This window comes from Bos indicus x Bos taurus, chromosome 25 (assembly GCF_003369695.1).
Source record: "Bos indicus x Bos taurus breed Angus x Brahman F1 hybrid chromosome 25, Bos_hybrid_MaternalHap_v2.0, whole genome shotgun sequence".
NCBI lineage: Eukaryota > Metazoa > Chordata > Mammalia > Artiodactyla > Bovidae > Bos > Bos indicus x Bos taurus.
In genome coordinates this window covers 22923940-22949843 of record NC_040100.1, presented here as the reverse complement: position 1 = coordinate 22949843, position 25904 = coordinate 22923940, and the positions used below count along the sequence as shown (strand labels likewise).

At 36.9% G+C, this 25904-nt stretch overlaps 1 protein-coding gene across 1 annotated transcript in view; it reads left to right on the top strand.

Annotated features, from left to right (window-relative positions):
• The window catches only part of LOC113883814 (ATP-binding cassette sub-family A member 3-like), a 201960-nt gene that overhangs the window by 149989 nt on the left and 26067 nt on the right, over nucleotides 1–25904 (top strand). Inside the window, exons 19-22 of the mRNA XM_027527832.1 lie at nucleotides 6391–6637; nucleotides 6787–6991; nucleotides 11232–11451; nucleotides 13257–13421. Coding sequence (XP_027383633.1) covers nucleotides 6391–6637; nucleotides 6787–6991; nucleotides 11232–11451; nucleotides 13257–13421 — 837 coding nt within the window. The remainder of the gene's footprint in view (nucleotides 1–6390; nucleotides 6638–6786; nucleotides 6992–11231; nucleotides 11452–13256; nucleotides 13422–25904) is intronic.

Genomic DNA, 25904 nt, shown 5'->3' with positions numbered 1-25904 from the left:
TTAAAGCTTTATTGAGCAATGCTCACCAGAGCAACACCCAGTTTTTCCTACCACCAGTCCCTCCCATCAAGAAGCTTACACAAGCCTCTTAGCCTCATCCACCAAAGGGCAGACAGAAGAAGCCAGAAGAACCACAATTCCACAGTGTTAGAACAAAAACCACATTACAGTAGGTTAATCAGGATGAAAAAGCCGAGAGTTATGTCCCAAATGAAGGGATAAGATAAAACCCCAGAACAACAATTAAATGAAGTGGAGATAAGCAACCTTACAGGAAAATAATTCAGAATCGTGATAGTGAAGATGATCCAGGATCTCAGAAACAGAATGGAGAAGATGCAAGAAATGTTTACCAAAGACCTTCAAGAACTAAAGAACAAACAAATAGAGATTAACAATACACTAGAAGGAATCAATAGCAGAATAACTGAGGCAGAAGAATGAAGTGACCTGGAGGACAGAATGGTAGAAAACACTGCCACGGAACAGAATATTTGGGGTGGGGCGGGGGGGAATGAAAAGAAATGAAGACAGTATATGAGATGACTGGGACAACATTAAATGCACCAACAATCACATTATAGGGGTCCCAGAAGGAGAAGAGAGAGAGAAAGGACTTGAGAAAATATTTGAAGGCATAGTAGCTTAACACTTTCCTAACATGGGAAAGGAAATAGTTAACCAAGTCCAAGAAGTGCAGAGAGTCCAGGCAAGATAAAACCATGGAGGGAAACACTGACACATAGTAGTCAAACTGATAAAATATAAATACAAAGATAATATATTAAAAGCAATAAGGGAAAATGATAAATAGCATACAATGGAACTCCCATAGCTGATTTCTCAACAGAATCTCTACAAGCCAGAAGTGAATGACATGATATATAAAGTGATGAAAGGGAAGAAGCTACAACCAACAATTTTCCACCCAGCAAAACTTGTTGAGATTTGATGGAGAAATCAAAAGCTTTCCAGACAAGCAAAAGTTAAGAGAATTCAGCATCACCAAACCTGTTTTACAGCAAATGCTAAAGGAACTTCTCAAGGCAGAAAACACAAGAGAAGGAAAAAACTTACACAAAATAAACTCAAAACAATTAAGAAAAGTGTAATAGGATGATACTTATCGGTAATTAGGGCTTCCAATGTCATGCTAGTTGTAAAGAACCCGCCTGCCACTGCAGGAGGCATAAGAGACATGGATTTGATCCCTGGGTCAGTAAGATCCCCTGGAGTAGGAAATGGCAACCCACTCCAGTGTTCTTGTCTGGAGAATCCCATGGACAGAGGAGCCTGGTGGGCTGCAGTCCGTGGGGTTGCTAAGAGTTGGACACAATGAAGCAGCTTAGCACATACCACATCACTCTACTTAACCCCCCAAATTGTATATAATTATTCTATATCTTTAGGTTAATCTTGTTCTCATTATGGCTTTCAATATAATTATCTTGTATTTTTTAGTCTGGCTATAGACTGTGAAAGCTGATAAACATCTTTTATTATTGTGATTATGTCACTATTAATATTATTCACTTAATACAATTGTATCATGATTGGTCAATAGAAAATAATAGAATTGTATATCACCAAAAAAAACTTTAATAGAAAAATCTGTAATCACTTTTTAAAATCCAGATGCATAGCAGAATTACCTTGGAATTTTTTGAAAAATACAAATGTCCAGATATTGCTTTTGTCTCCAAAGATCCTGATGTGTTTCTAATGAGCAGCCATGTATAACAAAAACTGGACTATATGATTATCTTTTACTTTCATCTAGCTTGTTCCACTTTTTCTATTTCATATTCAGTGCTCCCATTTCATTTCATTTATGTTTTCCAATTTCTTGATCTCTTGTCTCTTTTTTTGATGTCCTTTCTTATGCCTTTATCAAGCATAGTAGAAAAGCTTTTGCATACTTGTATATATATATACACACACACACACACAGCCATGGGAGTTTCCAGGCAAGAGTACCGGCGTGGGGTGCCATTGCCTTCTCTGATATATATATATATATGTAGTATGTATAATATAATATATGTATTTTATAAAACATTAATTTCTTCCTAGCTAAAAAATTTAACATTTTGATTTCACTTGTTTGCCTTACTAAGAAAAGAAAGGTAGATTTCTAATTTAAAAAAAATAGATACACAACCAGCAATGAATGTTTACTGTACAGCACAAGCAACTGTAGTCAATATCTTGTAATAACCTATAATGGAAAATAATATATGTGTATATATTAAAGAAAAAAAAAGAAGTAATTAATTTAAACTGAAATTATTATAGCAGACCTTTATCCAGTGATTGGTCTCCTTTTAAGAGGCTGAAATTAAACTCAATCTTAGCCAAAGGCTGAGAACCAATAAGGACACAGATATATATACATAGAGGAAAGACCATGTGAAAGCGCAAGGACAAGAAAGCCATTTATGACCCCAGGGGAGAGATCGCAGAAGAAACTCACCCTGCCAGCACCTTGTTCTTGGACTTCTAGCCTCTAGAACTGTAAAAAAACACATTTCTAAGTCAGCCAGGCTATGGTACTTTATTTTGACAGTCCCAGAAAACTAAAATAGAAACAGAAGAGTGTACCCATATGCCGGGGAAAGAGAGCCAGTGGATAATGTACTTGAGGAAAGGCAAATGTTGAACTTAGTATACAGAGACTATTTGTTGTGCAGTCAGTCATGTCTAACTCTTCGAGACCCCATGGACTGCAGCACACCAGGCTTCCCTGACATTCACTATCTCTGAGAGTTTGCTCAAACTCATGTCCATTGAGTTGATGATGCCATCCAACCACCTCATCCTCTGTCATCCCCTTCTTCTCCTGCCCTCAATCCTTCCCAGTATCAGGGTCTGTTCCAAAGAGTCGGCTGTCGCATCAGGTGGCTGAAGTATTGGAGCTTGAGCTTCAGCATTAGTCCTCCCAATGAATATTCAGAGTTGATTTCCTTTAGGACTGACTGGTTTGATCTTGCTGTCCAAGAGATTCCCAAGAGTCTTCTCCAGGACCACATTTTGAAAGCATCAAGACTATAAATCAGCTATTACAAATATTTTCAACAAACTAAAGGAAATATGTTTAAAAAATAAAGGAATGTATGGCAACTTCGTCTCTCCATAAAGAGAATTTTAATGAAGAAATATAAATAAAAATTTCAAATGGAAATTCTGTAGTTGGAAAACATAACTGAAATGAAAATTTCACCAGAGGGACCCAATGATAGATTTGAATTGGCAGAAAAATGAATTTCTAAATTGAAGATAGTTAATAAAGGTTATCCAATCTGTGAAACAGAAAGATGGAAAGGAACAGCTTCTGAGACATAGAACAACATCAAGCATGCCAACACAGGCATAATGGGAGAACCAGGCGGCAAAGAGACGGATAAAAGGGCAGAAAAGTATTTGAGGAAATAATGACTGAAGACTTCCCAAATATAATGGAAAACATTAATCTTCACCTCCAAGACGTTTAATGAATTCTAAGTATGGTAAACTGAAAAATAATCACACCTAACACAACATAATTTAACTGGTAAAAGTCAAAAGGAAATCTTGAAAGCCAAGGAGGAAAATAATATTAATTTAAAAAAAGGTCATTAAAAAGAAAATTTTTAAATTTTGATATATTCACATGATAACATATCATATAGTAATAAAAAAACATAAAATTTACCCAAAACAGCATGAATGAATATTAGAAGTAGAGTGTTGAATTGGAAAAAAATAATAAAAAGACTACTTAAAATTTTATATTCTTTTCAGAAGGCTCAAAATCAAATACCACTAAACAACATATTGCAGTGGAAGTAGGAGGTGCTCTGTACAGTCAGCAATAAGACCTAGAGCTGACTGTGGCTCAGACCATGAGCTTCTTACTACAAAATCCAGACTTAAATTGAAGAAGGCAGGAAAAACCACTAAGTCATTCAGGTATGACCTAAATCAAATTCATTGTGATTACACAGTGGAGGTGAATTCGATTTAAGGGATTAGATCTGGTAGACAGAGTGCCTGAAGAACTATGGATGGAGGTTCATAACATTGTACATGAGGCAGTGATCAAAACCATCCCAAAGGAAAAGAAATGCAAGAAGTCAAAATGGTTGATTGAGGAGGCTTTACAAATAGCCAAGGAAAGGAAAGAAGAGAAGTGAAAGGCAAGGGAGAATGGGAAAAATAACCCAACTGAATGAAGAGTTCCAGAGAATAGCAAGGAGAGATAAAAAGTTTTTCTTAAATGAACAATACAAAGAAATAAAGGAAAACAACAGAATGGGAAAGACTATAGATCTCTTCAAGAAAATTGGAGACATCAAGGGAATATTTCTTGCAAAGATGGGCATGATAAAGGACAGAAATGGTAAGAATCCAACAGAAGCAGAAGAGATTAAAAAGAGGTGGCAAGAATACACAAAAGAACTATACAAAAAAGATCTTAATGACCCAGATAACCATGATGGTGTGGTCACTCCCCTAGAGCCAGGTATCTTGGAGTGTGAAGTCAAGTGGGCCTTAGGAAGAATTACTACAAACAAAGTTAGTGGAGGTGATAGAATTCCAGCTGAGCTATTTCAAACCCTAAAAGATGATGCTGTTGAAATGCTACACTCAATATGTCAGCAAATTTAGAAAACTCAGCAGTGGCCACAGGACTGGAAACCATCAGCTTTCATTCCAATCCCAAAGAAGAACAATGTCAAAGAATGCTTAAACTACCACAAAATTGCACTCATCTCACATGAGACCAAGGTAATGCTCAAAATCCTTTAAGCTAGGCTTCAGCAGTACATGAACCAAGAACTTCCAGGTGAACAAGCTGGGTTTAGAAATGGCAGAGGAACCAGGGATCAAATTGCCAACATTTGTTCGATCAGACAGAAAGCAAGGGAATTCTAGAAAAACATCAACTTCTGGTTCATTGACTATGCTAAAGCCTTTGACTGTGGATCACAACAAACTTTGGAAAATTCTTAAAGAGATTGGAGAGCCAGACCACCTTACCTGTCTCCTAAGAAACCTGTATGCAGGTCAAGAAGGAACAGTTAGAACCAGACATAGAACAACTGACTGGTTCACACTGGGAAAGGAGTATGTTAGGGCTGTATACTGTCACCCTGCTTATTTACTTCTATACAGAAAACACCATGTGAAATGCCAAGCTGGCTGAATCACAAGCTGGAATCAGGATTGCTAGGAGAAATATCAACAACCTCAGATATGTAGATGATACCACTCTATGGTAGAAATTGAGAGGTGCTAAAGAACCTCTTGAAGAGGGTAAGAGAGAAGAGTGAAAAAAACTGGTTTGAATTCAACATTCAAAAAAATATGATCATGGCATCTCTCTCATCACTTCACGGCAAATAGGAAAAGTAAAATAGTAAAACAGAAAAAGTGGAAGCAGTGACATATTTTATTTTCTTGGGCTCCAAAGTCACTGTGGATGGTGACTGCAGCCTTGAAATTAAAAGACGTTTGCTCCTTGGAAGGAAAGCTATGATAAACCTAGATAGCATATTAAAAAGCAGTGACATCGCTTTGTTGACAATGGTCCATATATTATTGATACCAACAACTGGTACACTATAAAATATATATTTAACACAAAATGCATACTTGCATAATAGAAGAACAAAAAGGAGATAAAACATATAGAAAACACAAAGCAAAATGTCAGTTATAAATACTAGAATATCAGTAATTATATTAAATATAAATGCATTAAACAATCCAATCAGAAGGTTTTTCAGACTGGGATTTTTAAAATCTAACTTAGATGAAAGATTAAAGGGGTGGGGTGAGGACACAGATTACCAAAACTCACAACAGCGTCAAAAAGAATAATGTACATACAAATAAATGTAAGAAGAGGTGCAAGACTTGTACAGTGAAAGTTATAAATACTGAGGAAAATTAAAGTTCTAGATTCATGAAGAGATATTCCATATCATGGATTGGAATACTGAATATCATTAAGATAGAAAATTTCCCCAAATGGATCTATACAGTCAACACAGTTCCTATCAAAATTTCAGCAGACATTTTTGCTGAAATGGACAAGTCAATCCTCAAATGTATGAGGAAATGTAAATGACCTAGAAGAACCGAAAAAATTTTGGAAAAAAAAAAAACCAACTATGTTTGTTTTAGACAAAACAGAGCAAGAAATTCTTAGTAGTTTACTGTTTTTTCAAGTTGTAAACTTATAGTAGGGATTACTGATGGTGCAGAATTCCTGAGGAGATTTGAAGTAGTCATTGTGGGAATTGGAAAGGGAAGAGACAATGGGGAAAAGTTTTGGTCTTTCCACTTTGACATAAGTAGTAGGAGACTTATTACATACTGACTAATCAATTTCTTTCTTTATTCTAGGTAATGTGATGAAACACATAAAGGAAAGTAAAGAGTATCGTGACTTCTCCCTGACTGCGTTTTCCATTGAGGTTGAGAAAAACAATACAGTATTTACTATTTTTTTCAATAATGAGGCGTACCATTCAGCTGCAACATCCCTAGCGGTGTTTGACAATGTTCTTTTCATGTCACTTTCTGGCGCCAATGCTTCCATTAAAGTCTCCAACAAGCCTCAACCTCTCCCTCATTATGGTTCTAACATAGTGTATGTATGATTGACTTTCCTTTTACTGGAATTGAGCCTTGATATATACCCTTGTTAAGTGGCAATGTACATTTGAAAATAACTACTGAAATTAGCATTTTATACTTTCATTTCATTATTTATTCCATTTTTTATTTCATTTTCCGTAGGCCTACAAATGGATCACAAGTAGTATTATGTTTGGCTTTTGGCCTGGCTGTTGTGATTGGTAGTTTTTGCCTTCAGACAGTGACTGAGAGAGCCACTAACGCAAAGCACATCCAGTTTGTGAGTGGAGTCTATTTACTGACTTATTGGCTCTCTGCTTTGCTCTGGGATCTCATCTACTTCTCCATTGCCTGCTGCTTCCTACTGGTGAGTGTGAGCTGAATTTGTACAAAGGCTCATTTTTTTATGTCTCTCACAGGAAATTTCTATTCAATTAATTGTATCCTGAAATAAAACTTAAAGAAATTTGAAAGTACTTTGGCTTATTATGCCAGAGAATATATTGTGAAAACCTCATTATGGAAATGTACTACCTCATGTTCTTTCAATTGGAAAAAAATACTTGTCTTTGAAAAGTCTCTCTTGAATTGGCTTCCCATGTAATTGCTCAGCATAATGCCCAAGGCCCAAAACTAAAGGGAAAAGGGCTATTACTTGTAACTTGTCCCTCACTAATTATACAGATAAGTTACTGCCACTAACTCCCAATGCTGAGCTCTCTGGTAAAACTGGACTGTAGCACACAATTTAGAATCATGACTTAAGCGAGGCTTTCTGTTACTATTCACAGTCTCCCATTCATGCCGCAAATCCAAAATGGCTAGATCTGCAAAGCAGAACTAACTGTGACTGAGACACCCAATTTTAGATATTGAGACTAAAGAGCAAGCGTGTAAGGATGTTACAGTGTCCTTTAATGATTTTCTCATTAGTGAACTTGGCAATGTCTTTTACTTTGTATGCATATCTGAAGGTGGAAGTGGGGTGCCATCGCCTTATAAGCTACCAAGTCCTAATTCAAACTATACGTGCCATGGAAAGATAAAATTAGTTTTTTGAGGAAAAAGGAGAAACTTTTGATCAGTTTGGAGCCCTAGGCTTAGGTATGAAGGAGAGCTGCATCCCACCAGGTATAACAGCTCCTCAGCAGGGACCAGAGGCTGGAACAGTTGAGGCATAGATGGTAACGGTGAGCAAATAGCATGTACAGCGATGCCCCGAAGTTGAAAGAGCAGAGCAGCACTTTCTTGTCACAGCGTAAGACTCTGGCCGGTGTTGTCAGTGCCAGTTTCTTCTCACAGCTAACTAGCCAACTAGCATAACTAGGGAATACCACCATCCTTTTTGAGGGCCACAATTCTCATCTTTTGCCACAAGAATAGGGGAGTTGATCTAAGCACAATCTCTTTACTATCTCCCCTCTATGTAATGCAGTATTGAAATCAATAAGAAAGAAACCCTGTATCTTTTCATCTCCAGCCAAGGATCCATTCTTTCTCTGATTCTTTAAACTTGACTGGCACACCCAGCTGTCATTTCCTGGTTAATAGATCTATAAATAAGACCACCCATTATTTATACTTATAGCAATATTGCCATTTATGGCTCATGAGAAGTTATTTGCCATATGTTTGTGTGTGTGTGTGTCTTATGTCATTCTAGAAACATTCAAGTCTGAAATGATTTTAATTCACCATATTTACAGTCAAGGAAATTAAGATTCAGAGATCTAATTTACTTACCCAATTTCACCCAGCTAGTACAATTTCAGAACCCTGGATAGCCTTAGCTCAATGTTCTGTAATTTATATATTCAAAGTCATCCTGAATAATGTACTTTAAACTTATTTCTACTCTCATATTTGCAGTTCTCTCTGTCTTAGCATCATACTTCACTTTATATCTTCTGTATCCTTTTGCCTGGTAGTGCTTGTTCTCTGTATGTGTGTGTGTGTGTGTGTGTGTGTGTGTGTCTTTCTCTCTCCTCTTCTCTTTCTGTCTTGCTCTCCCCCTCCCAAAATTCCCTTTCATGGTTCTCAGATGAAGTTCTCCATGGGTTCTCAGCTTTGCTTATTTATCTAACTTGGCTATCCCTTTGTTGTTTTAAATGAGACACTCCCTCACTTTGCTCTGGTTCTGTAAAATGCCACCAGCTGGATTTGTCCTTGGACCCAACAAGAGGAGGCAAGGTCCTATAATTAAACAATATTAAGTATCTTAAGGCTTCCCTTGTGGCTCAGCTGGTAAAGAATCCACCTGCAATGCAGGAGTTCTGGGTTCAATCCCTAGGTTGGGAAGACCCCCTGGAAAAGGGAAAGGCTACCCTCTCCAGTATTCTGGCCTCGAGAATTCCATGGGCTGTATAATCCATCAGGTAGCAAACAGTCAGACACAGGACTGAGCGACTTTCACTTTCACTCTCACTTTATATTCTTTATGATATTCCATTAATGTGTCTATAATATGCCACTACAAATCTGTTTTAATTATGGTAGTTTTATAATATATTTAATTATTTTTATGGATTGACCTTCCTCACTTCCCTTATTAATCTTCTTCTGCAGAATTTCCCGGCTATCTTGATATGTTTTGTTTGTTTACATGTAATCTGTAAAATCACCTTATCTAATTTTTTAAAATCCTGTTGCTATTTTTACATAATTTGGGGAGAATTTACTTTCTTACTATGTTGGGTCAGATTCTATCTAAAAGTAGGGTGTGTCTTCATATTTCCAAGTAGAAATTTAAATTTTCTTTGGAATAGTTCTAATTTAAGACGTCCCCCCACTCCAGTACTCTTGCCTTGAAAATCCCATGGACGGAGGAGCCTGGTAGGCTGCAGTCCATGGGGTCGCTAAGAGTCAGGCACAACTGAGAGACTTCACTTTCACTTTTCACTTTTATGCACTGGAGAAGGAAATGGCAACCCACTCCAGTGTTCTTGCCTGGAGAATCCCAGGGACGGGGAGCCTGGTGGGCTGTGGTCTATGAGGTCGCATAGAGTCAGACACGACTGAAGCAACTTAGCAGCAGCAGCAGCAAGCATTATAAACCTTGGAATGAAGCTGCTTGTAGGTTACCTGTGGTTTCCTGCTGACTATACTCTTTTTACTTCTCTTACTTGGATTAGGGGAAAACCAACTATAGTTAAAGCTGGTTTTCACCCAAGATTGCTGATCCTTTTCATATATTTTCTTTAAACATTATTAAGTATAAACTACTTCCAAAAGTATCACAGTGTTGTAATGTGGCTATTCCTAGTCAATTCTTTCTGTTTACTAGTGGCCCTGCTAAATAATTTTGTAATTGCTTAAAAGGGCCAAACTTGCTATCTTTAGAGAAATTATAGTTATCAACGATTACCATATAGGTTATTAGAAAATTATCTTCTTTAATAATTCTAGAGGTTCCCATCTTCCTAATCTGCCCACTTTAAATTTATGCTTCCCTGTCTGATTCTCAAATGGAACGAGAACTGATTGAAAGAGGATGTCCTTGAGTTCCCGAGATAGATGTAAAGGACACAGTCTAAATGTGACGTGTGATGCAAAAAGATTGATAATACTACAGCAGCCATAGAGAAAATCTTTTTTTAATATATTTATATATTATGATTGTAATGTAATATGCTATACATGTTTTTATATATGTATACAACAGCTTTTCTACTACACTTGATAAAGGCTGAGAAAGAACATCAAAAAAAAAAGAGATAGATGGAGAAACTGGAGTACATAAACTAAATGAAATGGGAGCACTGAATATGAAATAGAGAAAGTAAAACAAACTAGATAAAAGTAAAAGATCATCATATAGTCCAGTTGGTTTTAAATATGACTGCTCATTAGAAACATATCTGGAGCTCTGGAGAAAAATAAGCAGTACCTGAGCATTTGTATTTTTCAAAAATTTTAAAGATAATTCTGATTTGCATCTGGATTTTAAAAAGTAATTACAGGTTTTTCTAGTAGATCCTAGTTTTGGTGATACAGAGTTCTATTATTTTTCTGTTGACCATTCATACAATGGTATTAAGTGAGTAATAGTTACATAATCACAATAGTAGAAGAGGTTTATCAGTTTCTACAGTCAATAGCCAGACAAAAAATAAAAGATAATTACAATTGCAAGCCATAATGGGAACATGATTAACTTAACAATATAAAATAGTTACATACAATTTGGGAGGGGGGAGGCGTCAAGCAGAGCGATGTGGTAGGATGAGAGTGCATACGTGCACATGTTTTCATCCCGAGAAAATCTTTAGAGAAATCATCCATGCACTAGATCACTTTTTTTCTGGGAAAATTCAGAGTTGGGCTTACTGTAGACACAGTTAATTTAATTTTAATCATGAGAGTGCTACAAAGTGGTGCTCTTCCAAAAGGAAAAAAAAAAAAAAGGAAATACAGTCATTCTGTTCATGAAAGTCCTCTATTGAAAAAGAGATAGCTCACCTCAGGCTTATTTTTAATGGGTAAAATTATTTAAGTAATGAATCTATGCACTAATGAAGGCAGTGCTTGCTGTTTTCTAAGTTTTCTGGCTTGGCAGCTTGTTATACAGTGTCCTTCACCTTGCTCTTTACCTCTGCACTCTGTCTCAGGGAGTGTTCATATACTGCGGACTGGATGCCTTTGTTGCAGATTTCCATTTTCTGGACACAATGATGATCTTTATGTTGTACGGTTGGTCTGTTGTTCCTCTCATGTATCTTGGAAGCCTCCTGTTTTCTAGTAGTACTACTGCCTACATCAAGCTCACCCTCTTTAACTACTTTTCAACTGTTTTCAGTATCGTCACTCACATCGTAATGAAATTCTATGGTAAGGACTTCACACAATTTTTCCTTTCTCCAGGAAATGCATTAAATAAATGATGATGAAAGAGCTGGAGGATAAAAATATTAATTGCTAAACACTTACTTTCCAGGAATCTGAAAACTTGTGCTCTTTGGAGTCAGCAAATACTTATTGAACATATATGTGAGAAACAGAGATTGAGAGAGAGGGGAAGGGAAAGAGAAAGTGGGCAAAAGTACGAGACAGACACTAAGCCCTCTGAAGGCGATGGATTCAGTATCATTCTAGCCTCATGACAAAAATAAAAGAAGATTAAAAGATTACAGCACACCTGTGCCAAATTTTATGTCCTTTGAAAGATCACCGCACACGCACCATGCTCTTGAGACTTGATCCTTCAGTTTTAACATCTTAAGAGCACTTTGGAGCAAGGTGGTGAGACTGGAAAGTGGAAGGAGCTATGGTATAACTCCTCCTAATTTAATGAAGCACATAATCTTGAACCTCCTAATGAGTGTTTTTCAGAAGGAAACAATTAAATAGGCAACAAATGTAGTCATCATTAAACCAGTTTCTCTGATTTCAAAAGAATATCAGGAGTAGGTTCTCCCTTTTTGGATTATGAAATTTAAAGACATGCTGTTGCTCATGGTGACTATCACCAATAAGATTTGTTTTGTTTGCTTCTAGAATATCCCTTTGTTGAATTTCTCTATAAACATGAATTTTGAACTATATTAATCAACTCAGCCCTCCCTGCTAATATGGGTTTTACAAATTCCAGTTTCTAATAATGAAGACTCTTCTCCTGGAGTATGATTTTATGGACTGTCCCTGTTACTTATTGTGGTAATGGTTCCTACCTTGCTTCTAATAGTTAAGTTCTGCCACCTGACTTCTACTTTGTAGAATTTCATTATTCCCAAAGGTGTCAGGGAACCACATTCTATTGCAACATACTGTATCATTATATTCACCCTACAGAGGACTGTAAGCACAGAGCTCTTCAAGAATGTATTTCTCATATTTACTTTTTATTGAAATATAACTTGCATTCAGAAAAGTGCAGAGACCATAAATGTACAACTTGATAATTTTCACAAAGTGAACATACTAGTGAAACTTTCCTCTGTCCAGTCAGGGCCTGCTATGGGCCTTGCTTAGGCCAACTAAGAGCCAGAGAGCAAAAAAGTCCTTTGATTTATTCCACACAGATAATCCTCCCAGGGCAGAAAGTACAGTGGAGAAGGGTAGAGTATTGGTTCAAAGTGAAAAATAAAAGAAATGTGACAAAGAGGCTATTGAACTTGGCAATGAGAAATTCAGTGGAGACTGCCACGTCCAGAAGGATGGAGGATTCTGGAAGGCAAATTGCCCTCCTAGTTAAAATAACAATGTATATTGGACAAAAAATTATTCAAACTTTTTAACGCATCATTGATCTCTCAAGAAATTTCAGGACACAGAGGCCAACAACAAAGTAATATTCACAATTCCATGATTTTCCATTTTTCAGGCCGCACAGGGAACAAAGAGCATGTCTAAGGCCAAGCCAAGGCAGGGATTTTAATAGCAGACCCACCCATTAAGACGGTGGAAGACAGACCCTAGGGAAATACTGTTAGCAAAAGTCTACTTTTAAAATCTGTAACTGACAAATCCATACTACAAACTATGAAGATGAAGAAGCTTCATGACTTAGAAACTAGTGTTTTCTCAAAGATGATCTGCTAGACTGGTAATCCTCTGATCATCTTGGGAAAGTTTGTTGTTATGGGAGGGTCACTGCTTTCTAACTGAAAGCTAATCTATCATCTTTTTAATCATAGATAATGACATTCCTGATTTCACAAAAACCTTAATGAATAATATATTGATGGTGCTTCCTAGTTACAACTTTGCAATGAGTATCAGCAAATTCTTTGATGACTATGAGGTAAAAAAACTTTGTGCCAAGCAATTTCAAAACATCTATGTGGACTGCAGTGATTCATGTGAGTATATGCAGTTCCCCCAAGTCCTTAAAAATCTTTCTAGATTTCCACATTCAAGCCTGGATTGTGGAAGATTAAAGAGAAACCTGTCCTTCTTTCAACAGAGACAGTAAGACTTGCTGATTTGAGTGCTTTTCTGTACCAAAGTTATTTTCACTGTGTGTGTGGTGGGGGGTGGGGGGGGGGTGAGAAATGAAGCCTCAAAATAAAATCCACAATAAATTTCATGAAGCCATTGCCAGATGTAACTTAGAATGAGTTACTACTCACCCATGATGTGAAAGTAGCTTTACATATATTATCTTGAATCTTCTCAGTACCCTACAAGTTAACTACTCTTATCCCAATTTTATAATGAGGAAACTGAGTGCTTTACTTAAACTGAAAATTAAATAGTTCCTTGGGACTCTAGGTTTTAAGTATCAAGATAAAGGTAAATGCACAGCCAGATCAAAATCAGGAAAAAATAATTATATTATATTTTTATAATAAAAATTATAAAATTTTTATTTTAAAAAATGAAAAAATTATATTAAATTTTCCATATTTGGGGCTGATTTCATATTTCAGATTTATTCTAAGAACTGACAAATAATGAGTCCATTTACCATTTACTCTAAAAATTGAGAAGTAATTAGCATATTTCCTGTTTGTAAGTTTGTTTACTGTGTGTGTGTGTGCAGTTTGTTCTGGAACCAAATAACTTATATGCAGCCACAAAAAGGGAAATGTAATGGTATTTGAATAAATCAGTGCAAGGTTAAATATAATTATTAAAATCACTGTGGACAGTGACTGCAGTCATGAAATTAAAAGATGCATGCTCCTTGGAAGGAAAGCTATGGCAAACCTAGACAGTGTATTAAAAAGTAGAGACATCACTTTGCCAACAAAGGTCTGTAGGGCCAAAACTATGGTTTTTCCAGTAATCATATATAGATGTGAGAGTTGGACCATAAAGAAGGCTGAGGGCCAAAGAACTGATGTTTTCGAATTGTGGCACTAGAGAATACTCTTGACAGTCTCTTGGACTGCAAGGAGATCAAACCAGTCACTCCTAAAGGAAATCAACCCTGAATATTCATCAGAAGGACTGATGCTGAAGCTCAACACTCCAACGCTTTGTCATCTAATGCGAGGGGCCAACTCATTAGAAAAGACCCTGATGCCGGGAAAGATTGAGGGCAGGAGGAGAAAGGGACAATAGAGGATAAGATGGTTGGATGACATCATTGACTCAATGAACATGAGTTTGAGCAAACTCCAGGAGATAGTGAAAGACAGAAGCCTGGCATGCTCTAGTCCAGGGAGTCTCAAAGAGTCAGACTTGACTTAGCTACTGAACAACAACAACAAAGACAAATTGATTATATTTTCTTACAATTTCTGAATAACAAAAATTATGTCACATTTTAGTTTGTATCATATTTGCACTGTAAATTTGTCTCTCTGCTTTTTAAAAACACCTCTATTGAGCTATTATTTACTTGCCAGTCATCAGATTTTGTTAATTTCATATTCATTCCTTTTAAAAAGTTCATAAAGTTGTGCAATCATTACCACAGTCTAATATTAGTATATTTCCATCATCTGAAAAAGATCCCTCATGCCTATTTATAGTCAAGCCTCATTTCCATGTCCAACCCAACATCCACTAATAAACCTACTGCTGGAAAATATCTGGTATTTCTGAATATTTCATATATTTATATCATTATATATTAATTTATATCATTAGAATTATTTTGTGCCTTTGTTCTTTCATTTATGATACTGTTTTTGAGGTTTATCCAGGTTATAGCATATCTCAGTATTCTTTATTGTTGCTGAATAGTATTCCATTGCATTGATATACCACATTTATTTATCTGTTCATTAGTTGATGGATATTTGTTTCAACATAAGTTGTTAATGGTGTCTTTTGAAGCTTGAAAGTTTTAAATGTTGATGGAATCCAGTTTATCAACATTTTCTTCTATCAATGGTGTTTTTTTATATCATATTTTAAAAGTCTGCCTAAACCAGGGTCAAGAAGATTTTCTCCATGCCTTCTACATGACTATGTCTATATTCAGGTTACAACGTGATTTTTCCCAGGACAGTTTGTCAAAAAGGATATCATTTCCCCATCAAATTAACACTTTTACTAAAAATGAATTCACCTGAGTTATTTCTGGAGTATAAATTCTGTTCCCTTGATTGGTATTTCTATCCTATACCAGTATCACACTATTCTGGTTACTTTTGCATTTTAGTAAGTTTTAAATTGATAAATATAGTCCTCCATCCTTGGTCTTTTTTAAATTTAACCATTTATTTTGTCTGCATTGAGTCTTAGTTGTGGCATGTGGGATCTTCTGTTGCAGCGTGCAGGGTCTTTGTTGTGGAGCACAGGCTTCTCTCTAGTTGAGGCACATAGGTTTAGTTGCTCCATGGCAGGTGGGATCTTAGTTCCCCAACCATGATCAAACCCATGTCCCCTGCTTTGGAAGGTGGACTCAACCACTAGACCACCAGGGAAGTCCCCATCCTTGACCTTTTTAACACTGTTTTGGCTCTTGTGGATCCTATGGGTTTCTCTACAAATTTTTGGTATTGGCATGTCATTTACTGGGGGAAAAAAGACTCCTGGAATTTGAGTAGATATTGCATTGATACTACTAATCAATCTGGGAAAATGAGTCATCTTAAAAATATTGAGCCGTACAATCCATGAAAAGGAATGACTGTCTGTTTATTTAGATCTTTCATTTCCCTCAGCAATGTTGTATAGCTTTCAGTTTACAGATCTTGCATTTTTCTGCTAAATTTATTTCTAAGATGTTTTTGCTACTATTGAAAATGAGATATGTTAATTTTCTTCTGTTCATTGCTAAGGTATAGAAATCCAGTGACTTTTTGTATATTATATACCATGAACTTATATGATTTTTTGATCTTCTATCCTATGAACTTAACTCATTTATTCATTCCAATAGTTTTTATGTGGATTTCTTAAGATTTTCTATTTGCAATATTATGTTGTTTGTGAATTCTCTTCTTTTCAAAATCAAGATTTCTTTTTTTCTTAAACATATTTTTTAATTTTATTTTTTAACTTTAAAATATTGTATTGATTTTGCCATATATCAACATGAATCCGCCACAGGTATACACGTGTTCCCCATCCTGAACCCTCATCCCTCCTCCCTCCCCGTACCATCCCTCTGGGTCGTCCCAGTGCACCAGCCCCAAGCATCCAGTATCATGCATCAAACCTGGACTGGTGACTCGTTTCATATATGATATTATACACATTTCAGATGGCTAACAAACACATGAAAAGATGCTCAACATCACTCATTATCAGAGAAATGCAGATCAAAACCACTATGAGGTACCATTTTACGCCAGTCAGAATGGCTGCAATCCAAAAGTCTACAAGCAATAAATGCTGGAGAGGGTGTGGAGAAAAGGGAACCCTCTCACACTGTTGGTGGGAATGCAAACTAGTACAGCCACTATGGAGAACAGTGTGGAGATTCCTTAAAAAACTGGGAATAGAACTGCCTTATGACCCAGCAATCCCAATGCTGGGCATACACACTGAGGAAACCAGAAGGGAAAGAGACACGTTTACCCCAGTGTTCATCGCAGCACTGTTTATAATAGCCAGGACATGGAAGCAACCTGGATGTCCGTCAGCAGATGAATGGATAAGAAAGCTGTGGTACATATACACAATGGAGTATTACTCAGCCATTAAAAAGAATACATTTGAATCAGTTCTAATGAGGTGGATGAAACTGGAGCCTATTATACAGAGCGAAGTAAGCCAGAAAGAAAAACACCAATACAGTATACTAACACATATATATAGAATTTAGAAAGATGGTAACAATAACCCTGTATCAGTTCAGTTCAGTCACTCAGTCATATCCGACTCTTTGCGACCCCATGAACTGCAGCACACCAGGCCTCCCTGTCCATCACCTACTCCTGGAGTTCACCCAGACTCACGTCCATTGAGTCAGTGATGCCATCCAGCCATCTCATCCTCTGTTGTCCCCTTCTTCTCCTGCCCCCAATCCCTCCCAGCATCAGAGTCTTTTCCAATGAGTCAACTCTTCTCACGAGGTGGCCAAAATACTGGAGTTTCAGCTTTAGCATCGTTCCTTCCAAAGAAATCCCAGAGCTGACCTCCTTCAGAATGGACTGGTTGGATCTCCTTGCAGTCCAAGGGACCCTCAAGAGTCTTCTCCAACACCACAGTTCAAAAGCATCAATTCTTCCTCACTCAGCCTTCTTCACAGTCCAACTCTCACATCCATACATGACCACAGGAAAAACCATAGCCTTGACTAGACGGACCTTTGTTGGCAAAGTAATGTCTCTGCTTTTGAATACGCTATCTAGGTTGGTCTTAACTTTCCTTCCAAGGAGTAAGCGTCTTTTAATTTCATGGCTGCAGTCACCATCTGCAGTGATTTTGGAGCCCCAAAAAATAAAGTCTGACACTGTTTCCACTGTTTCCCCATCTATTTCCCATGAAGTGATGGGACCAGATGCCATAATCTTTGTTTTCTGAATGTTGAGCTTTAAGCCAACTTTTTCACTCTCCACCTCACTTTCATCAAGAGGCTTTTGAGTTCCTCTTCACTTTCTGCCATAAGGGTGGTGTCATCTGCATATCTGAGGTTATTGATATTTCTCCCGGCAATCTTGATTCCAGTTTGTGTTTCTTCCAGTCTAGCATTTCTCATGATGTATTCTGCATAGAAGTTAAATAAGCAGGGTGACAATATACAGCCTTAACGTTACTCCTTTTCCTATTTGGAACCAGTCTGTTGTTCCATGTCCAGTTCTAACTGTTGCTTCCTGACCTGCATACAAATTTCTCAAGAGGCAGATCAGGTAGTCTGGTATTTCCATCTCTTTCAGAATTTTCCACAGTTGATTCTGATCCACACAGTCAAAGGCTTTGGCACAGTCAATAAAGCAGAAATAGATGTTTTTCTGGAACTCTCTTGCTTTTTCTATGATCCAGCAGATGGCAATTTGATCTCTGGTTCCTCTGCCTTTTCTAAAACCAGCTTGAACATTAAGAAGTTCACGGTTCACATATTGCTGAAGCCTGGCTTGGAGAATTTTGAGCATTACTTTACTAGCGTGTGAGATGAGTGCAATTGTGCGGTTGTTTGCGCATTCTTTGGCATTGCCTTTCTTTGAGATTGGAATGAAAACTGACCTTTTCCAGTCCTGTGGCCACTGCTGAGTTTTCCAAATTTGCTGGCATATTGAGTGCAGCACTTTCACAGCATCATCTTTCAGGATTTGGAATAGCTCAACTGGAATTCCATCACCTCCACTAGCTTTGTTCGTAGTGATGCTTTCTAAGGCCCACTTGACTTCACATTTCAGGATGTCTGGCTCTAGGTGAGTGATCACACCATCATGATTATCTGGGTCGTGAAGATCTTTTTTGTACAGTTCTGTGTATTCTTGCCACCTCTTCTTAATATCTTCTGCTTCTGTTAGGTCCATACCATTTCTGTCCTTTATCGAGCCCATCTTTGCATGAAATGTTCCCTTGGTATCTCTAATTTTCTTGAAGAGATCCCTAGTCTTTCCCATTCTGTTGTTTTCCTCTATTTCTTTGCATTGATCGCTGAAGAAGGCTTTCTTATCTCTTCTTGCTATTCTTTGGAACTCTGCATTCAGATGCTTATATCTTTCCTTTTCTCCTTTGCTTTTTGCTTCTCTTCTTTTCACAGCTATTTGTAAGGCCTCCCCAGACAGTCATTTTGCTTTTTTGCATAACCCTGTAAACGAGACAGCAAAAGAGACACTGATGTATAGAACAGTCTTTTTTTCTTAAACATTTTTATTTCATTTCACTGACTAGAATTTCCAGTACTGTACTGAATAGTAGCCATGGCAGTAAACACCTTTGCTTGTTCCCAGGCTTAAGAGGAAGGTATTCAGTTATTCTCCCTTAAATATGATTTTTAGCTATGAGTGTTTTTATGGTTCCTCTTTATTAGTTTGAGGAAGTTCCATTCTATTCCAAGTTCATTGACAATTTTGGTAATGAATGAGATTAAATTCTTTTTCTGTGCCTTTGAGATCATGTGGGGATTTTGTCATTTATTCTTTTACTATGGGGTATTAAGTTTATTTTCTGATGTTAAACTATACTGGTTAAGAGGAGTCATGTTAATCTGATTTTTATTTCTTTGCAGATAGCCTCTTTATTACTCTAAAAACTTCTGTCTTCCAAAAATTGTTGTCCTTAGTGTTGTGAAATTTTTCCATGAGCTGTCTAGACTTAGATTTTTCTCCTCTATATTCTGTTTATCATTTGATAGCAATTTCAACCCAAAGGCTCTTGTCTTCATTTAGTGGCAGGAAAATATCTATAATTTCACTTATTATCACTTTTCCTGATCCCTTCTGTATTCTCTTTCTTGAACTCTTACTCTATGACTGCTGTACTTCCTACACTTGTCTATAGAAGAAGATAGACAAGGTCCCTGGTTTCATGGAGTTTATAATGTGAGTTGTGGCAAGTGGGAAAAAATTTTGAAAGTAAGTAAATAGACACAATAGTTACAGTTTGAAGTAAGACAGTAAGAGAAATAAATGAGGTAATTAGTAACTTACATCACTTCAGATAGAATACTTACGGAGGTCATTACTGCAGAGTGTGATTAGATGACTAAAAGAATGAGACTGATCTAACCAGTGAAGAATGAGAGGAATAATATTTCACATAGATGGAAGACCAAGAGAAAAGCCTCAAATCAGGGAAGGATCTTATATATTTAAAGAGTAGAATGGAGGCTTGTTTGGAGCATACGAGTCCTAAGTCACTTCAGTTCTGTCCAACTCTTTGCGACCTCATGGACTGTAGCTTGGGGTCCTATGTCCATAGGATTCTCCAGGTAAGAATACTGTAGTGGGTTGATATAGATATATATCAAGATATATATATATATATATAATTAAGTTATTTATATGTAATTTAATATTTTGGTTTAAGGTTTAAGTTTTCTACTTGTTAATTTCAGATATTCTGTTTATAATTTGCTTTTGCTTTACTTAGTCTTATTGCATATGGTCACAGTATTTGGCATTTAACTATACTGGAGCTATTTATTAAGGTTTTCTTTATGACCATAAACATGGTGATCTCATTATTGTTGTTGGTTAAGTCACTAAGTCCTGTCTGACTCTTTTATGATCCCATAGACTGTAGCCCTCCACACTCCTCTCTCCATGGTGTTACCCAGGTAAGAATAATGGAGTGAGTTGCCATTTCCTTCTGCAGGGGATCTTCCTGATCCAGGGACTGAACCTGTGTTTCTTGCTTTAGCAATCAGATTCTTTACCACTGAGCCACCAAGGAAGCCGTCGTTGTAACTGGTGTTGTTGATCTCTCACTAATTTACTATTATGTTTATATAAAAGCAGTATAGTAAGAGGATGGCCTGGAGTCATATGGCCCGAGTTGAATCCTGGCTCTGCAACTTCTTGGCTCTACACCTCAGTAATTTCACTGTTGACCATGATGCTTGAATATTTGTTATGTTCCTTTTTTAGGTTAGAGTGCTATGCATGAGGCATTTTATTTTAAATATGTTTTTTGACTATATGAGATCACCATGTGGCTTTGGCCATTAGTGTATCGATGTGGTGGTGGTGGTGGTGGTGATTTAGTGGCTAAGTCATGTCCAACTCTTGTGACCCCATGAACTGTAGCCCACCAGGCTCCTCTGTCCATGGGATTCTCCAGGCAAGAATACTGGAGTGGGTTGCCATTTCCTTCTCCAGGGGATCTTCCCAACCTAGGAATCAAACCTGGGTCTTCTGCATCACAGGCAGATTCTTAACCGACTAAGCTTTGAGGGAAGCCATACAACTATATTAAGATATTTTAAAAATATTAAACACTTTGCATTCCTTAAATAAACACAATTGTCTGTGTATCTATCTATTCCATTTGTTAATATTTCATATGAGTTTTTTAATCTTTATTTTACAAAATTAAAAACATAAATAATATTTACAAGCATCTTAAGTACCAGCTTATAATACTTGACAGTTTTTAATCATTTCAAATTGAGTTTTCCATAAGCTTTTATTTTTTTTCCATAAGTTTTAAAAATGCAAGGTTATTCATCACTGAAGTAGATGAATAGTCCTATGAGTTTTTTAATCCATGTTTATGAGAAAGATTGACCTGCTATTTTGTTTTTTCATACTGTGCATGTTTGCACTGTATATAGAGTTTATACTAGTAACAGATAGTGAACTGTGGAGTATTTTCTAGTTTTTTTATTCAGCAGACTAGCTTATGTAAAACATCTCTTTACTCAATATTTAGTAAAATTTACTTTTAAAACAAGACTTGATATTTTCTTGATAGGTGCCTTCTCAGGTCTTGGTTTAATTCCTTAAGATTTGAAATGTAAATATTTGTAACATAATGACTTATAAGACATATAGAGATATAAGTAAATGGACAATTAGATTAAAAGGGAGCCCTCAAATATGCCAAGGCATATTTGGAATTTTGATGTATAAAGGAGATGGCATCATATATTATTGGGCAAAAATACACCATTTAATAAGTGCTAGTAAGTGTATCGGAGAAGGCAATGGCACCCCACTCCAGTACTCTTGCCTGGAAAATCCCATGGACGGAGGAGCCTGGTAGGCTGCAGTCCATGGGGTCGCTAAGAGTCGGATACCACCGAGCGACTTCACTTTCACTTTTCAGTTTTCACTTTCATGCATTGGAGAAGGAAATGGCAACCCACTCCAGTGTTCTTGCCTGGAGAATCCCAGGGACAGGGGAGCCTGGTGGGCTGCTGTCTGTGGGGTCGCACGGACACGACTGAAGCGACTTAGCAGCAGCAGCAGCAGCAGTAAGTGTATTTCCAGAAAAGCGAAAAAACAGGTGGATCCATATTCTGTACAGTTCAGTTCAGTGCAGTAGCTCAGTCATGTCCAACTCTTTACGACCCCATGGTTTGCAGCACACCAGGCTTCGCTTACTCAAACTCATATCCATCAAGTTGGTGATACCATCCAACCAACTCATCCTCCATTATCCTCCTGCCTTCAATCTTTCCCAGCCTCAGGGTCTTTTCCAATGAGTCGGTTCATTGCATCAGGTGGCCAAAGCATTAGAGTTTCAGCTTCAGCATCAGTCCTTCTGATGAATATTCAGGACTGATTTCCTTCAGGATTGACTGGTTGGATCTCCTTGCAGTCCAAGGGTTTTCTCCAACACCACAGTTCAAAAGCATCAATTCTTCCGCGCTCAGCTTTCTTTATAGTCCAACTCTCACATCCATACATGACCACTGGAAAAACCATAGCTTTGACTAGACGGAACTTTGTTGGCAAAGTAATGTGTCTGCTTTTTAATATGCTCTCTAGGTTTATCACAGCTTTTCTTCCAAGGAGCAATCATCTTTTAATTTCATGGCTGCAGTCACCATCTGCAGTGATTTTGAGTCCAACAAAATAAAGTCTGACACTGTTTCCACTGTTTCCCCATCTATGTGCCATGAAATGATGGGACCAAATGCCATGATCTTAGATTTTTGAATGTTGAGTCTTAAGCCAACTTTTTCACTCTCCTCTTTCACTTTCAACAAGAGGCTCTTTAGTTCTTCACTTTCTGCCACAGGGATGGTGTCATCTGCGTATCTGAGATTATTGATATTTCTCCCAGCAATCTTGATTCCAGCTTCTGTTTCATCCAGCCCAACATTTCTCATGATGTACTCTGAATATAAGTTAAACAAGTAGGGTGACAATATACAGCCTTGACATACTCCTTTCCCAATTTGGAACCAATCTGTTGTTCCATGTCCAGTTCTAACTGTTGCTTCTTGACCTACATACTGGTTTCTCAGGAGGCAGGTAAGGTGGTCTGGTATTCCAATCTCTTTAAGAATTTTCCAGAGTTTCTTGCGATCCACACAGTCAAGGGCTTTGGCGTAGTCAATAAAGCAGAAGTAGATATTTTTCTGGAACTCACTTGCTTTTTCGATGATCCAATGGATGTTGGCAATTTGATCTCTGGTTCCTCTGCCTTTTCTAAATCCAACTTGAACATCTGGAAGTTCACAGTTCATGAACTGTTGAAGCCTGTACAGACACACACAAAAAAAATCTAAGTGGAAATAGAGAGGGTAAAGTTCAAGAATTTTATAAGAAAATATGTTAAAATAGTTTTATGACATCAAGTACAAAATAAGAAAATTAGTACAAAAATCCCTGAATTATAAAGAAAGGATTTATAAATTTGACTACATTAAAATTTAAAACTGTTAATTTAAAGGCATTCTAAAGAAATAAAAGCCTCAGAAGCAAATATATTTGTTAACACACATATAAATAACACATATATAATGAACAAAGCATTACTATCTGGAATAAGAATGATAAATTAAGACATTATGCTATCTAGAATAAAATGGGAGAATAAAGACATGAAGAAGAATTTCACAGAAATAAAAAAAGAATAAAATATGGTCCAAAAATGGCCTATATGGAGTTACCATAAACCTCATTAGTGATCAAAGAACTACGAACTTGGACCACAATGAACTATCACTAAACAAAAATTTTAAAGTCTGAGGTCGAGAAGCATTACAATGTAGAGAAATGGAAATAAATACGAACATATTGTGAGTGAAAATAATTTACTGCTTTGAAAAATGTGTTAGCACTAACCAAGCTTCACATGCCAATTACCAATATTTTTACTCCAAGATGGAAAACCTTAATAAATGTTTTCTTCAGCAATATCTGTAATTCAAAAAGAAATGGAAATAGCTTATGTCTATTAAGAGCAGAATGTAATGATAAATTAAGGCTTTTCTCCCTATATAATGGAGTATCATAGAGGAGTGGAAAGGTATGAACTTCAGCTGCAAACAACAATATGAATAAATCTTAGAAACACAATGAATATTTTTTAAACCTTGCTGTGATGACTACAAACAACATGATGCTATTTTTATAAACCTCATAAACAGACTATTACCAACAACATAATATTTATAGAAATGCATGTCTCTGGAAAATTTCCAAAGAAATAAGACAATTATATCTGGAATATAGATAGTAGGGGTAAAATCAAGGAGAACATAGTTAGAAGGAAGCTATTAATAATGTTTTGGTTACTTTGTTAAGTGGGAGGTTCCTGAGAACTCATTTGATGTTACATTTTTAAATAATTTTCAAGTATGAACACTGAGATAAAGTAATATTTGAAATTCTTTATATATATGGCATGAACTATTTAAAACTCTACAGATAAAATACTAGAATATTTAGAAACTTTAGCTAGATTGCTGAATTAAAACCAAAAATCAGTATATAAAAATAACTTGAAACTGAAAGTGACAGAGTAGGTATCTCCAAGGATCTGTCCCTCCCTTGAAACAAAGATTAAGGTGTCAGAATCAATTCTCTGGAACTCTGAAATTTAATCAAAAACTTACAAAAAGCAGGGAAGTAGAAAATGAAGAAAGAAGCTGCTCAATTTTGCCAAGAAAGCAATGTAGAGTTTTAACTTACCTGCTTACCTTCCCATTTTCCAGCCAAGCAGCAGTAACTGTGATGATAGTAATCTGCATTCCTGGTGCGTTTTCTTACACCAGAAGGGGCAAAGAACAATTCCTGTTCTCAAAGAATTGTGGTTATGTTTTTAGATCCGTCTGACAATGACCCAGTGGATCAGTTCAGGAGGTGCACTGTTTAGCTCTTCTTGGAACTTTCTGAGGGCTGGAGCAACCTCCTGGGCAGCGTTGTCAAAAACATTTAAAGGGATATGCTAACCACAGCCACCTAGGGCAAGTGACAAGAAACGGAAAGCAAGTGGCAAGAAAGAAAAGCCTAAGAAGTTAAGAGGCTGGGGAAAGTGACTTGAATGTGAGGGGATTAATCAATTACAAAAACTCCCATTTGCAATGGATAATTCAGAGTGCCACATGCAGATTCAAGGCTGAAACCTGATAAGACTTTATGAATAAACTCTCTGATCTTTACGCCCTGCATAAGCAAGATGTGTGGACTAAATAAAAATTGTACATGGACTGGTTAACCATTTTGAGAGCCCCAACTCACAGCTAATCTAAAATGGATAGGAAAAGTTTGGTTTATGTGTGTGTGCGTTTTGCTCCAAACATTTCAGGATATTTCCATCAAATCGCAGCTAATAGCTAAGTTAGCAGAACAGAAACTCCAGTGATCAAAAATAACAAAATACAGCCTTTACAAAAACAGTTTACAAAAGTTACTAAACAAATAAGTCGGTTCGGTTCAGTGGCTCAGTCGTGTCCGACTCTGCGACCCCATGAATCGCAACACGCCAGGCCTTCCTGTCCATCACCAACTCCCGGAGTTCACTCAGACTCACGTCCATCAAGTCAGTGATGCCATCCAGCCATCTCATCCTCTGTCGTCCCCTTCTCCTCCTGC